This window comes from Parathielavia appendiculata (genome assembly GCF_033297405.1).
Source record: "Parathielavia appendiculata strain CBS 731.68 unplaced genomic scaffold N657scaffold_1, whole genome shotgun sequence".
Taxonomy (NCBI): Eukaryota; Fungi; Ascomycota; class Sordariomycetes; order Sordariales; family Chaetomiaceae; genus Parathielavia; species Parathielavia appendiculata.
The window spans coordinates 904,888-918,179 of NW_026944220.1; the positions used below are offsets into that span (position 1 = coordinate 904,888).

Here is a 13,292-nt window from a genome sequence, read left to right on the forward strand (position 1 = left end):
ACCGCTAAAACCACCATCATTTCTGGTTCTCTGTCGCGCCAAAAACCATTATCCGCCGACATGTCGACACTCGCTGACGAGCTCCTTCAGGACTTCGAGGGCTCCGGATCCGAAGCAGGAGGCGATGAGCACGACGATGGCCTCTTTGGAGAGGCTGGCCTCTCGGGCGGCGCGCAGACGAATGGAGGCGATACGGCCATGGAGGAACTGCGCGATGAGGATCTTGACGAAGCCGACGAAAACGCCGACATGATGGATGGGCTAGAAGGCGGCACTGCGCCGGCCTTGGAAGACGACGACGGCGCGAAGGCAAGGATCGAGAAGATGCAGTTGGCCGGCGTCCGCGACGTGCGCACTGTGGCTGGCCTGATGAAAACCCTGACACCTGTCCTTGAGGTTAGTAGAACCCCTTTGCCTGGCCTGTCCACCCAATTTCTGTCAGCTGTGGAAAAAGCGTTTACATCTCTTTTTCGGAGCAATAGCCCTGACAGTTTGCCTCGAACGCTGCAGAAAATCGCACACTATCAGTCGCAACCGGCCGAATGGACAGACAACGTCGGCAACGTGGAGGACCATCCCGAATACCACCTTCTCACCCAATCGAACAGCCTGTCTACTCAGATTGACAACGAGATTGTGCTCGTTCACAAGTTCATCCGAGACCACTATTCAGTGCGATTCCCGGAACTCGAGACTTTGATCACCAACCCGCTGGAGTATGCAAAGGTTGTTGCGATCTTGGGCAATGGGCCAATGGACTCGGAGAGTGTCAAGGCTCTCACAACATCAACAGACAACCCTCTGGGCGTGTCGCTCAAGTCAGTCCTCGATGGACCATCCCTGATGATTGTCACGGTGGAGGCTACCACATCCAAAGGTCAGGCGATGCCGCCGGACCAGCTTCAGCGGGTGATACAGGCATGCGACATGGTCATTGCGCTCGACAAGGCAAAGAAGACCTTGACCGAGTATGTGCAGTCGCGCATGAACATATTTGCGCCGAACCTGACGGCGCTCATTGGCTCTTTAACAGCGGCGCAGCTTCTCAACCAGGCCGGCGGTCTCACCGGTCTCTCCAAAACTCCGGCTTGCAACCTCCCGGCTTGGGGCTCGAGAAAACAAGCCAGCGCTGCGCTGGCCACCAACGTCGGCATCCGACATCAGGGCTTCATCTTCCAGTCACCCGTCATCCGGAGCATCCCCAGCGACCTCAAGAAGCAAGCCATCAAAATGTTCGCCAACAAGATCGTCATGTGCGCCCGCACCGACTGCTTCCACCAGTTCCGCGACGGCTCCGAAGGGGAGCGGCTGAAGGACGAATGCCTCGACCGTCTGGACAAGCTCCAACAGAAGCCCCTGAGCAAGGGAGCGCGCGCGTTGCCAGCGCCCGACGACAAGCCGAGCAGGAAACGCGGCGGTCGCCGCGCGCGCAAGGCCAAAGAGGCGACGGCCATGACGGAGTTGCGCAAGGCGCAGAACCGGGTGGCGTTCGGCAAGGAGGAACAGGAGGTCGGCTACGGCGTGGGCGACAGCACCAAGGGCCTGGGCATGATTGGACAGCGCGACGACGGGCGCCTGCGCGTCGCTCAGATCGACAATCGCACGAGGGCCAAGCTCAGCGCTAAGAGCAAGGGCTGGGGCGGCGCCAGCTCGCTCGTCAGCGGAGGTGCGTCGTCGCTCCGGGCCCTTACCGGCGGCGGCGTGGGCAACCTCAGCCTGGCCAGCAGCAAGGGCCTGCGGACGTCGGGCGTGGGAACGACGCTCGGCTCCGCCACGGCCGGCACCGTGTCCTCGCTGGCGTTCACGGCGACACACGGCCTGGAGCTGGTCGATCCCAAGGTGCAGGCCGAGCTGAGCCGCAAGCGCAAGGCGGACGAGGACAGGTGGTTTAAGAGCGGTGCGTTCACGCAGGTTGGAGGTGGGTCGGGGAGCAGCAGCAATGGTGGTTTTAAGAAGCCGGAGCTGCCCCCGAGCAAAAGGCTTGACACTGGCTCGACCAAGTCATAGCTACGGATTGTAAAAGCTCGGTGCAAAAACTCGCGGATTGTGCGCGATACAGACTCCATGGCAGTGCGAATCTGGGTGGTTGGCGGGGGTTTTGCTTGGTGATGCACTCATGATTACGGAGTACATGGCGTCTAGTGGAGGTTTAGTCTACGGAACGTCCTTAGAGTGCTGCGAGTTTCTTCCATCCGACGTGCGCTCATAGCTATACGGAGGAGGTATGTCCGCAGTTTCTGACATTCGAATACGAGACACAGCACTCAACCTTGATCCCATGCTCAAACCCTGACGATCGACACAAGCGGAGTCGAATCCCGAGCGTCCTCCGTCTCCAAAATGGTGAGTTATGCTTGATCGCTGACAAAACGCCGTTGCACAAATTGGAAACGCTGAGCAGCTGTCGGATAATGACCAAATGAGAGCTGAGGTCCACGTTTTGGGCGGGAAATGGGCGAGCAAAGAACATCCACGAAATTTCCCAATGGGAGCGAGAACCCCGCACCTGCCGTAGGATGGCATTCTTGCAAATGCCATGTTTCACCAGCAGAATGCCATGGCGGTCCAGAGACAAAACGTGAATGAACATCGTTTTTTGTGACGCAGCAACACAGCATCGAGGTACCGCCCAAAGTCCTATCCATGTCACCCGTTTGGAAGGACCTATTCTCGGCTTTGTGGGTTCGACGGCACCTGAATAGTTTCGAGCTCCTCCAATTGATAGTCTGCTCCCTACCATCATCCATGCCTTCGCTTCATTCATTCGCTCTGTGGACCGACACACAGGGCGCTCTCTCGCAACGCACCTATTTTTGACGCTAATGTTATCTCGTCACTGCCCATCTTTGCCGGATTGATGGTTTGACGAAGCCGATCGCTTGCGCACTCTTCCCCTGGTTAAACTCGTCGTAGACGGTCCCGGCGAAAGGATTGGTCGGAACATCAAAAACTTCGGGGTCAGCCGGCCGGGGCATCCGCGGTCTTGTCTCTTGTCTCTTTATCTTGGTGTGATATGATGGGCGCGCTTTTGTTTTTGCTCTTCATTCTCGGAGATGGGCGGGCAGGGAGAGAAACGGTGTGGTTGCCATGCATTGTGGCTGTGGCCTGGTATTGGCCGCCACAACTGGCACGTCTGGCTTCCGCAAGTGGTATGCTGTTGGATGGGTTAGTGCAGAATCCGGCCCCGCTACGGATAGAATTGTTGATGATTGTGATGGCGGTTGGTTCCTCAGGTCCATGTAGCGGCTGGGATGGGTGCATCGCAACGGGCGGTGTCGACGACGGACGGCATCCGAGCGGCCCGAAATTTCTCGGCAGTCCGCTGCCGCTCAAGCGTGTTGAACGCGACCAGAGAATGGGTGAACCTCCTGCCGCCTTTGAAAGGTATATGGTTTCTGCGATGTGCTCATCAATGCGATGCATGCAGACCGTCCAGCACGGTTGAGGGAAAGAGGATAAGGAGGATCCGCCGAACTGACGGGGCTTTCCGGGCCTCAGGTTCTTCGAACTGCATGGCTTTGGCAGGCCGGGCGCCAGTGACTAGAGTGAGACTCCCCGGGCATTGCGGCGGACGCAGGGATTGAAGTGTTTCCACGGAACTGCGGCCTCGACCCCACCAATCGATCGATCGAGCCTCGAGGCAGCCGATTTTGAGAAAGAGGTTCGGGCCAAATCAACACGAAAGATCCAACTTCCCTGTTCTTGAATCCTTAGGTGTTTGAGCAGTCATTCAGAAGGACCTGCCAGTGTGAGATACATACCGGATTGCTCGACTTCAGTGTCTACGTGTCCCTCTCAAACTTCGAGAGATGGTGTGACCAGGTCGGACTGGACAGGAGAGATCAAGGTGCTTATCCCTTGGCGCCGGCACCTGGCTGCGAGCTTGAAGACTGCGATGTGAATGGGAAGTCATAATGATGGAAGGTCAAGAGTGACGCTACTACTCTCTCACGATCCACAGACTTCCATGCGTCGGGCCCTTAGTTTTTTGTGGTCAGAGTGGGATGGATTCTGAACCGGGATCTAGTACTTGCGTTTTTGAGGTGCTACTTGCCGGAGCACCTTCTCCGGTCGTGTGTTCCCCAGGGCCCCACACAGCCAAGCCTGTCGAGCCGAACAACAAACTTGAACCCACAAGCTGGTGTTGACATCCTGAAACCGCGCGCACAAGTGACTTGATGTCGTCACCTGCGCAATGCTGAAACTGCGTCTTGTAAGGGCTCAGACCGCAGCATTCCATCGTTGTTCGTCCGGCGACGACTCCGGGCAATTAGGATCTAACCTGGAGCTGTGCCCTCAAGACGTCAGAAACGGTGCCTAGACAAACCGAGTCCCAGAACAATGGCGGTAGAGGCTCTAGGCCGGGCTGAGGACAGCGGCGAAAAGACGCCAAGTGGGGCCGTTCCGCATTGCTCTTCGAAGCGGGCCCACGAGCTTCTCGATCGCCGCCCAAAAGTTCGATCCTGCAACAGAGCAGGCTTGATGGGGAACAAGGCCAATCACCCCTGTCAGACGCCTTATGCATGGCCATGTTGCAAAGACCCTGAAATTCGATTCTGAGTGGCTTTCAGCCACACCTCCCCTCTTCACTTTCCTATCTCGCGGAAGATTAGCATCGCAGGCCTACGAATACCACAGTCACAAGATCCAGGATTTTAGCATTTCCAGCCGCCATTGACATGTCCAATGACTCTGTGTCTTAAGCTGGTTTGTGTATGTACAGTGAGGGTAGTAAGCTACGTAGGCAAATTCGAGTGCAGTATCTCATCCTTTCGAGTTCGAACCCTTCTCGGAGCATATGTCCCTGATGAAGCCGAGGAAATTGTAGCTGTACCAACTTCCTTGAATTCCAACCAGTTCCAGTTGTTGGTCCAGGAAAGGGCATTGGAACGCGAAAGACCCTCAGGGTCCAGGCAATGGTCAAATCCAGCACTCCTCCACCTCTTTCGGGGTCCAAGTTCGCGGCCGTCACAACCCACCTGACCGAAGATCAACCAAGGCACCGGGAGGGTATCTGCGGTATCCGCGGTGTACATACACTACTCGGGTAATGATCGCGTCGGAAATACGGCATCGTCCAACAAGGGTGCTTAAAGGCTCCCGCGAATTAAAGTTGGTTGAAGAAGTTCCGCCTTGTCCCACAGAAGTTTCGGGTCTCCGACGGACTTGCTCGAAACTCATGGAAGCTGGTGGTGATTTGCTTACGGAGTAGCAAAGTCTTGGTTCATTGCAGTGTACTCGTAATGAGTACTCTGTACGGTTAAGGTACTTTGACTATCGTAAATCGGATCTTGGGCAGATGGATATGCCAGAATATTTCACACCGAGCCAGTTGCCGAGAAAGCAGTTGCTGGAGTCTGCTTTGCATGCTTACCATTATCCGCATTGCAGTTTCAGATGTTAAGAGTCTGCCTTGGCCCTTGTACGAAGCAGACACTGCTGCTCGAAGCGCCGATGAACAGGTGTAATGATAAGTTACCCGCCGTCATGTGCAAATCCACACGACCATGCAGCCACACGAAACCGGCGGAGCGAAGGCGGCTTGACCCTGGCGAGCGCCTCACGGTGGACTCCGTTGTTGACATTCTGGTGTGCCTAGATTATCTGGGCCCATGCAAGCGCCTACGTCATAATCAAGGTAAACATTTGCCGAGACCATGCGCAACGATGAAAGAGCGCAACTACCGGTGACAAAGTTGCATGGAGGCAGCGAAGCAACACGGCTCAATGCTGTGTAGAAAAGAAGACCGTAAGGCGGATGTAGCGAGCCACCAATTGACACACAAAGGAGCTGGATTGCCAGCGAACGCAAGGAAGGGACCAAATGACCGGCAGCCACCATTCCCATCCATAAAAGAGCCCCCCGAGAGGGCTTCGGGTGAGCTCCCCGCAACACGCAAGCAGACCCTTGTCACATCATGCCCTCGTGCCCCTGAACTGCCCCGCTGGGGTCCCAGTGGAATGCAGAAGCGAGAGCCGCGAGGATCGAAGATCATCGGAGCAGCATCGCCCAGCACGCCGGTAAAACCCATGGCACAACAAATTCGGATTCCATCGCAGAGCGTCATGGTGAGAGAGTACGCATTTGAATTTTCGGCATCCGCCTTGAGAGAGTCGAGCGTGCACCGCTAACCTTATCAACAGCCTGTGCGGCAGCAAAGCGTGCACATCAGCAATTGAAAGAGATATCGTCATAGAGCCCACCCGTTCTGGAGCTGGATCCTGGATGACTCGCGGGGATCACAGGTTTCTAAAACGGTTGCGGAGAAAACAAGGGACAACGTCGCCAAGGACGGCCGGAGATTGCGTCCTGGGTAAGGTACCTACCAAAGTGCGTATCCTGCAAATACAGGAAAAGACGTGCATGATCAGAGTGCAATGAATCAAGGCACTAAGTGTTGTGCAGTTGATACCTAGCAATGAAAATGGTCTGAGGGAGCTTGGGGAGATAGTGGTCCTGCCGCAGAAACGCCGTGACGGTGACTCGGCTCGCCAGATTTCCACAGTGATTACCAGGTAACCAAGCGGCAGGCACTCAGACAAAGCAAAGACGACTTGAAAGTGACTTCGACACTGCAAGGCTGGACAACCAAGACAAGTCGAGCAGATGGAGCCCCACCACACCCTTGAACGATGCGCCAGGGGGTCAGGGTCACAGACACTTCCGCAGGGCTCCCCCACTCGAGCAAACTGCCCTGCTACACAGTAGAGTTGCGGGGCGTTGCGCTTTGGGATTCCCGGTCCTAACACATAGGCATTCACTCGCAATCGCAGTGTCATGCATCAAGGATACGGTTGCCGCTGCCAGGTATTTATTCCTCCCGGGGCTCCGTCCCCAAGGCGCACGCTGCCTTATGCTTCTGATTTTCATCCTTCCGGCCTTACCCATCCACACCTCACGATATTCTCCGTCCAAACCCGACCCTTCGTTTGGATGCAACCGTCGCTCGTTACCCCCCCAAAGACGAAGGAAACGACCATAACCAAGCCGGCACATGCCCTTAGTCAGGACCATAGTCACGACCCCCCGACCCCTTCGCCTCCGTTGAGAAGTTGTGTGCATCCGGCAACGAGTCCAGCTCGATCACTACAACGCAGACCGACTTCCATTCTGTTTTCCTGTTGAGCAGCACATTTCCGTGACCAGCTCCTACACTGTCAACCATGGGTGGTGGCCCGGTTGTAAGACGCTCCACCGGGGAGGTCATCACGCTGCTAAACGACGACGGCGACACGCCGCCTCCTATCGCAACCCATACCCGTCCTACTCTCTCACGGCCAGGCCGGCTCTCCACTAGTCCAGAACTTCGGGTTTGCCGTCCGGAAGCACCAACTTATGGTTCGAAGGCCTCCGTATACGGATCGCCTGTCCTGGGCTCCAGCTCCCAGGTTTGGGCGAATGGTCCGCCAGCCGCGGCATATAGCCCGCAAGATCCGGCGTATGGCCTTCGAGTCCCGGGTCATTGTTATCAAAGCTCCGATCATGGCCACAAAACACCCAGCGCCTGGTCGATACCGCCTACTCCGGAGCTGTCACGCTCGGATTCTTATGACTCCCGCATGACGGCTGAGCCTATCTCTCCCATGACGCCCGTCTACGAGTTCTCGGCGCGGTACCAGCCCCTAGCGAAGGATCCACGGTCCTATCCCGACGAGCACCCCACCGACGCCCAGTTCTTCCATCCGACCAACAAACGGAAGGCAAGCGCCCTGAACGATGGCCCATCCGTCAAATATGAGGACGAACGTACCGCCATCCCCGCCTCTCCTTCCGGTAGCACCTTGGGTGCTGAAAAGCCGCCGCAGAAGCGCTTCCCGTGCCGCTTCCGTGACGAGCTCGGCTGCGACAAGACCTTCACCACGTCCGGGCACGCCTCACGGCACTCCAAAATCCACACGGCCGAGAAGGGTGTTCCCTGCTCCTACCCGGGCTGCCCCAAGAAGTTCACGCGCTCCGACAACATGAAGCAGCACCTCGATACGCACTTCAAGGACAGGTCGCGCATGAACGGCACCAGCTCGCGACCCACCGCACTCTCTCAGGAGCGGGGGGGGCGACCCACCCCTCCGCTTGCTTCCGAGCTGCGGCAGAAGCGCTCCGGGTCATCCCTCGCACCCTCGTCATCCCCGGCACACCCGCGGCACAGCGAATCCTGGTCCAAGGCGACCGACGCCAGCAGCAGACGCAGCAGTGTAGCAAGTCTAGAACCCCTTGGTGCTCCATCAGCTACCCCGCCATCACCAGGCAGTACGGCTGCAACGTCCGCGTCGCCGGGCGATCTACCCTCGCCCGGCGCTATCGCCTGGGACATGCGTGAGTTGCACGGCCACCTTGATCATTATCAGCCGCCAGACCGCCATTCCGGTGCCGCCGCCGCGGCGGTGGGCAGTTCGGGCACAACAAGGCTCGATACCCTCGTCATGGTGGCTGAGAGGAAGCGCCAGGAAATGGAATGAGCAAGATGCCATTCCCTTGAAAGCACCGTCGTTTTTCTTTCTTCTCTTTCTCTTCCTTCACTCTTTACTTGCTTTTTTTTTTTTTTTCTGGCAGAGATTGAAAATCGCAAGCTGGTACCGAGTTCAAAGGCAGGCACCTGTGCTGAATGGCTGCGAAACACACTGGATTTGATTTGCTTTTCTTTTCCTTGATCCTTTGGTGGCATATGTTTCTCATTTCTCAACCCATTTGGATGATTTTTACACACGGAATGGGGTGGCGCAAAAAGTACACGGTTTGGGCGCCATTGGTCCGGTTTGATACACCGTCACGGTAAGGGGACAGCATTACCAGGAGCAAGGGCGTCTCGCGTGGGGGAGTGGACGGTCTGTTTCAGTTTATCCACGGCGTTTGGGGGGGGCTACAGTGTACAAATTTGAGGTGGAAGGGACGGCGTTGTGGGGGGGTTTGTCTACATCCATATAACCGGGGTGTATTGGAGGGCTGGAGTTTGGTTGTGGTCTCCTCCTTTTGAAAAACGGTACCCGTAATGTCTTTTCTTTCTGGGGATCGTGGGCCCGGCGAGGCAACAGATGGGGCGGGAAAATGGACTGTGGGAGGGAGCTTGAGGATCTCCCTGTACACCGAGGACACGACGTGCTCCGGCAGCGAAGGGGAAACCCTGTATGGGCCTTGAAGTTGGTTATTTGCTGGTCTGGCTACTTGGGATCCGGACCGGCGGATGAATTCATTGAACCTGGGCGGAAAAGGGGGCCACGCCTAGGACGGCTTTCCGTCGATGACCGGCGGTGGGTGGGAATCCCGGAGCCATACGCAGCGCCTTCTAGTATGACTTGTATATACGACAGCAGGCTTATGGCGTCGCTTTAGCCGGCCTCGAGCAGCGTCTCGTGGAGTAATTGGTAGCGCGCACGAGGATATATATGTAAGACAGCAATAGGAGTATAGTTATGCTCAAGGCTTGCCTTTTCGGGATCGAATTGGTTGTAGTAGTTGGCACTGTAATACTCATTCACGATCCCGGAAATACTTATGTGACCACCGCGACGTCAAGGTCGTTCTGAGACTTAGATGGGGAGGGAACAATGACGCCCCTATGCGGTGCACATACTGTGGCAAGATCAAATCTGCATCATGAAAGATGCTCAGGAGTCTATATTCATGTATTCGTGTGGAAGCACGCGTCTCAAGTTATCCCGCCTCGTAGTCCTGAGTATCATCACATCCGTCAAGGCAACCCCTGCAGCAGCGCTCGTCTTCTGAGCCCATTCTCCTCCCTCCCCATAACAGTGAGGAAATCTATCTATCCGCGCTCACCAGAACTCCTCAGACTCGGCACAAGTTCTCGCCATCTCAAACTGCTCGTCCGTCTGGCAGACCAGCACCTTCGGCAAAACCCCTTCCTTCCCGACGTCCTGCACCACCGCCTCGATCTTGGCCTTGTTAGCCTCGTCGTCCAGCGCGAAACCAAGGCACTTAACCTGCTCGACAACGGCCGCCCTTAGCAGGTCGCTCTTCTCACCAATGCCGCCGGCAAAAACCAGCGCGTCGACCTGGCCGCGTAGCTTGACAAAATACGAGCCGACGAAGCCGCATATGCGGTCAACGAACAAGTCGAATGCCAGGCGCATCTTCTTCTTGTCTTCGTCGTTGTCGTTTGAGGTGGTTGAACCCTTGGCAGCGGCGATGGCGCCAAAGTTGGTGGTTCCCGTGAGCGCCTTCCAGCCGGCCTCCTTGTTGAGTATCTCCTTGGCGCGCGAGATGTGGAGCTCTTTGGTCGAGGCGGGCGAGAGACGGCCGACGTCGCTCGCGTAGTGAAAGACGAGGCTGGGGTCGACGCTGCCGCTGCGTGTGGCGCCCGGCAGGCCCGCGAGCGGCGTTAGGCCCATGCTGGTATCCCAGCTCTTGCCGCCGCGGATGGCGCACACGCTGGCGCCGGAGCCCAGGTGGAGCGCGATGATTGTGAGGTCGTCGGGTTTTTTGCCCAAGAACCCGGCTGTCGCGCGCGTAATGAAGGAGTAGCTGATGCCGTGGAAGCCGTACTTGCGCAGGCGGTTTTTGCGCGCGATGTCCTGGTTGATGGGGTACGTACGGATGTGCTCGGGGATGGTGGAGTGGAACTGGCTGTCGAAGCAGGCGACGTTGCGCGCGGCGGGCAGCTCTTGGATGCACAGGTGCACGATGCCCAGGCTGTTGGCATTGTGTAAGGGCGCTAGGTCATTCAGGTCTTCCAGGTGGTGCATTGTGCCGTCAGATATCAGCTGCGGTTTGGCGTAGTCGCCGCCATGGACGATGCGATGGCAGATGATGCCAATATCATCCTTGTTCTTGATGTTGGGCAGGTCGTGGTCCCCGACGAGCGTATCCAGAATGTGACTGAAAGCATCTCGCTGTCCGTTGACCTTGTCGTCCACCTCTTGCTTCTCGATAACCGTTTCGTTGCCGCGCTCGTACCTGAGCGTTGCCGGAGGTGCTGTCAAGCCGCTGACTTGGGCCTGTGCCAACTGTGTGGGAGATTGCCCCTTCTCGGCGCTGTACACCGACACCTTGACCGACGAGGAGCCGGCATTGACAGCCAAGATAATCTTGCTCATCTTCTGCCGCTTGATTGCTGAATAGACCAGCTGCAAAAGCGGGATCGCAGAATCTCTGAGGTATAGTGAAGTCGCGAAGCTATGGTGTGGGGTGAAACCGGACTGGCCTTGAATGTGTAGGAAGAGCGAAGCGAGACGGGAGTATATGTCACTGTCTTATAGAGGGACAAATCTCTCCCACCCTCTCGATTGACTGTGGGTCAGTCCACTGTTCAGCATTTCAAACCCCTAGCTGATGAACCCAAGATGGCCGACGTTATTCTATACCCGCAGCCACATCAGACCAGACGATCTTGCTGTACTGCGGATGCGGCCGGATGGCGTCCCGAAAGTGGTATGATGACAGCGCCGGGAGTATGACGTCGTGCCGGCTTGGCTGTTCAGGCAGGGGCGGGGCTCTCCGCAGTCTCGGCCACCCGCCTGCCGCCGTCCCAGCTGCTGACAGGGCCCCACCAACACCTGTGCTTCAAGACTAGAAATTTGGGATGCCGGGGCAATTATACAGCAGCTTGCTCATGTGCCTATCCGCCCCGGGATGTTGTGGCTTTGGTAGGCCGCTTACCACTGAGAACGTTCTCACATCCTGGGGTCCATTGGCTTTCGGTCCCGCTCCGAGTTTCACGGGGTAGAAAAAAGCAGGGTGAACGGATGCCGCCGCCAATTGGGGTATCTATTGCAAAACCTGAGCAAAACGCCGCCGTCCATGTCCGCCCCCTTCTAACACGTAAATAGCGGCCGCGCACGTTGAGGGTCGCTTTCATGGAGTCTCATCAGAATCGATATCATAGGCCGGTTCGGCCACCGGCGGAAGGGTCCCACGCAACTCGGGCGAGGGTAGTTCAGCCATCCCATTCACATGGGGCGGGGCGCGCGTGTGGTAGCCGTTGACGTAAGGTGACGGCAGTTCGACACGATTTGTCGGGAACGTGGCCTCGAATTGGGCGTCTGCAGCGTGGGCAGCATTCCATCGCTGAATGAACCGGTTGTAATCTTTGCGATTGTGTCAGCTTTTGCTGCCCAGACAGACTGCCCGGCCCCATGGAGCGTGAGTCGAGGCTTACCATCACTCCCAGCTTGGATGTTAGGGTTCCTGGAGAATTGGATGCCGAGATAACGTATGTCAAGGTTGTTTTGGGCTGATGAGGAGGAGGCAGCAGCGTTTCCGTTGGAGGATGCGTTGCTGTGTCTGGACCGAAATATTGACGTAGCGGAAAAGCGCCGTTCGCGGCCGTGACCGTGATTTGAACTGCTCTCGGATGCGCTGCCTCTCCTGGCACCGCGTGCGTTAAGCTGAACTCGCCGGCGTTGGTCGTCCCGCTGGCGCAGTTCCGTGTCGAAGTCGTCGAGGAGATACTCTTTCCAGCGCCGGCGATGGTTAGCATAGAATGTCAGATAGTGGAATGTCGAGTATCGATCCCGCCAGAGCTTGATCCTCTGGATGGTGCCCAAACCCCTGACGTTGCCGTACGAGTCGGTCCTGCGGTGCGTGTCGGACCAGACGACGTCAGCGTCGAACCAATCAACCAGGTCTCTTGTCCTGATGTCGCTCTGAAGTTGAATGGAGCCCTCGATGGTGGTGAACTCATACTTGACTTCGACGTATTCATCATGCACGATGCCGTTTCTTGTGATGTACCGGATCCGGTGCGGTTCAAGAAAGGTTAGGTAGAGCTCCATTTCTCGCGGATCGCCGAATCGACGATGCTGAGCATGGAGCGTGTGGGGGAAGAGCTCGTTGGGATTGTCTGAAGGGACTGAGCTGTTTGTCTCAGCGATGTGAACCGTCAACTGAGAAATTGGAATAGGCAGGGTACGTACGGAAATGCTCCAGTACCTCGCCCGCGTAACTGCATTGCCACAGCAAGCGCCGTGGGCTGGCACCTACAATCTCCCAGGGGCCGAGGTACACGGTCGTCTCATTCGGGGTGCGCTCGAATAACTTTCTAGACAGCCGGTGTTGTCAGAAGACAGAGTGCTGCGCAGTCGGGGCTGGGAAGAAGTAGGCCATGGCGGCTACTAGGTAGGTATTACATTGTCGCATGGTAGCCAGGGGGCCCGAGGTCGAGAGGCGCCGGGGGTGTTTGTGGGGCCGAAGACTCGGTGGTTAAGGCGGAAATAGCGGCTGAGGTAGGAGTGAAGGTCGAGTCGACGGGGCTGGCATGTTGGGCATGGGATGGCGGGGCGCTCAGAGCTGACGAGGCGAAGGAGGAAGAGGAACCGGACCGCCATGATGTAGCCAT

The 13,292-nt window shown here is 56.9% G+C and overlaps 7 protein-coding genes across 7 annotated transcripts; 2 read left to right on the forward strand and 5 right to left on the reverse strand.

Annotated features, from left to right (window-relative positions):
* Positions 1–60: 60 nt before the first annotated feature.
* N657DRAFT_676133 (Nop domain-containing protein) lies at positions 61–2,007 on the forward strand (the record flags this gene model as incomplete). The annotated part of the gene is made up of 2 exons (XM_062795874.1): positions 61–396; positions 511–2,007. 2 exons carry the CDS (start codon positions 61–63, stop codon positions 2,005–2,007), a joined length of 1,833 nt encoding a protein of 610 aa, XP_062652102.1.
* Positions 2,008–2,108: 101 nt separating this feature from the next.
* On the reverse strand, positions 2,109–2,926 carry N657DRAFT_14797 (uncharacterized protein). The gene has a single exon (XM_062785952.1). The coding sequence runs from the start codon at positions 2,762–2,764 to the stop codon at positions 2,210–2,212; it is 555 nt and encodes a 184-aa protein (XP_062652103.1). The 5' UTR covers positions 2,765–2,926; the 3' UTR covers positions 2,109–2,209.
* N657DRAFT_14867 (uncharacterized protein) lies at positions 2,854–3,705 on the reverse strand. The gene has a single exon (XM_062785959.1). The coding sequence runs from the start codon at positions 3,421–3,423 to the stop codon at positions 2,959–2,961; it is 465 nt and encodes a 154-aa protein (XP_062652104.1). The 5' UTR covers positions 3,424–3,705; the 3' UTR covers positions 2,854–2,958.
* Positions 3,706–6,186: 2,481 nt separating this feature from the next.
* Positions 6,187–6,972, reverse strand: N657DRAFT_14762 (uncharacterized protein). Its single transcript, XM_062785951.1, has one exon. It carries the CDS (start codon positions 6,778–6,780, stop codon positions 6,241–6,243), a length of 540 nt encoding a protein of 179 aa, XP_062652105.1. The 5' UTR covers positions 6,781–6,972; the 3' UTR covers positions 6,187–6,240.
* A 525-nt stretch (positions 6,973–7,497) lies between these two features.
* Positions 7,498–8,004, forward strand: N657DRAFT_543490 (uncharacterized protein; the record flags this gene model as incomplete). The annotated part of the gene is made up of 1 exon (XM_062787838.1): positions 7,498–8,004. A coding segment is annotated over one exon (507 nt), but the record flags the coding sequence as incomplete, so codon positions are not given.
* A 1,767-nt stretch (positions 8,005–9,771) lies between these two features.
* On the reverse strand, positions 9,772–11,052 carry N657DRAFT_676135 (acetate kinase; the record flags this gene model as incomplete). Its single annotated transcript, XM_062795875.1, has 1 exon — positions 9,772–11,052. One exon carries the CDS (start codon positions 11,050–11,052, stop codon positions 9,772–9,774), a length of 1,281 nt encoding a protein of 426 aa, XP_062652107.1.
* Positions 11,053–11,809: 757 nt separating this feature from the next.
* N657DRAFT_560654 (uncharacterized protein) lies at positions 11,810–13,292 on the reverse strand (the record flags this gene model as incomplete). The annotated part of the gene is made up of 4 exons (XM_062787989.1): positions 11,810–12,042; positions 12,114–12,806; positions 12,871–12,995; positions 13,084–13,292. The coding sequence occupies 4 exons, from the start codon at positions 13,290–13,292 to the stop codon at positions 11,810–11,812; spliced, it is 1,260 nt and encodes a 419-aa protein (XP_062652108.1).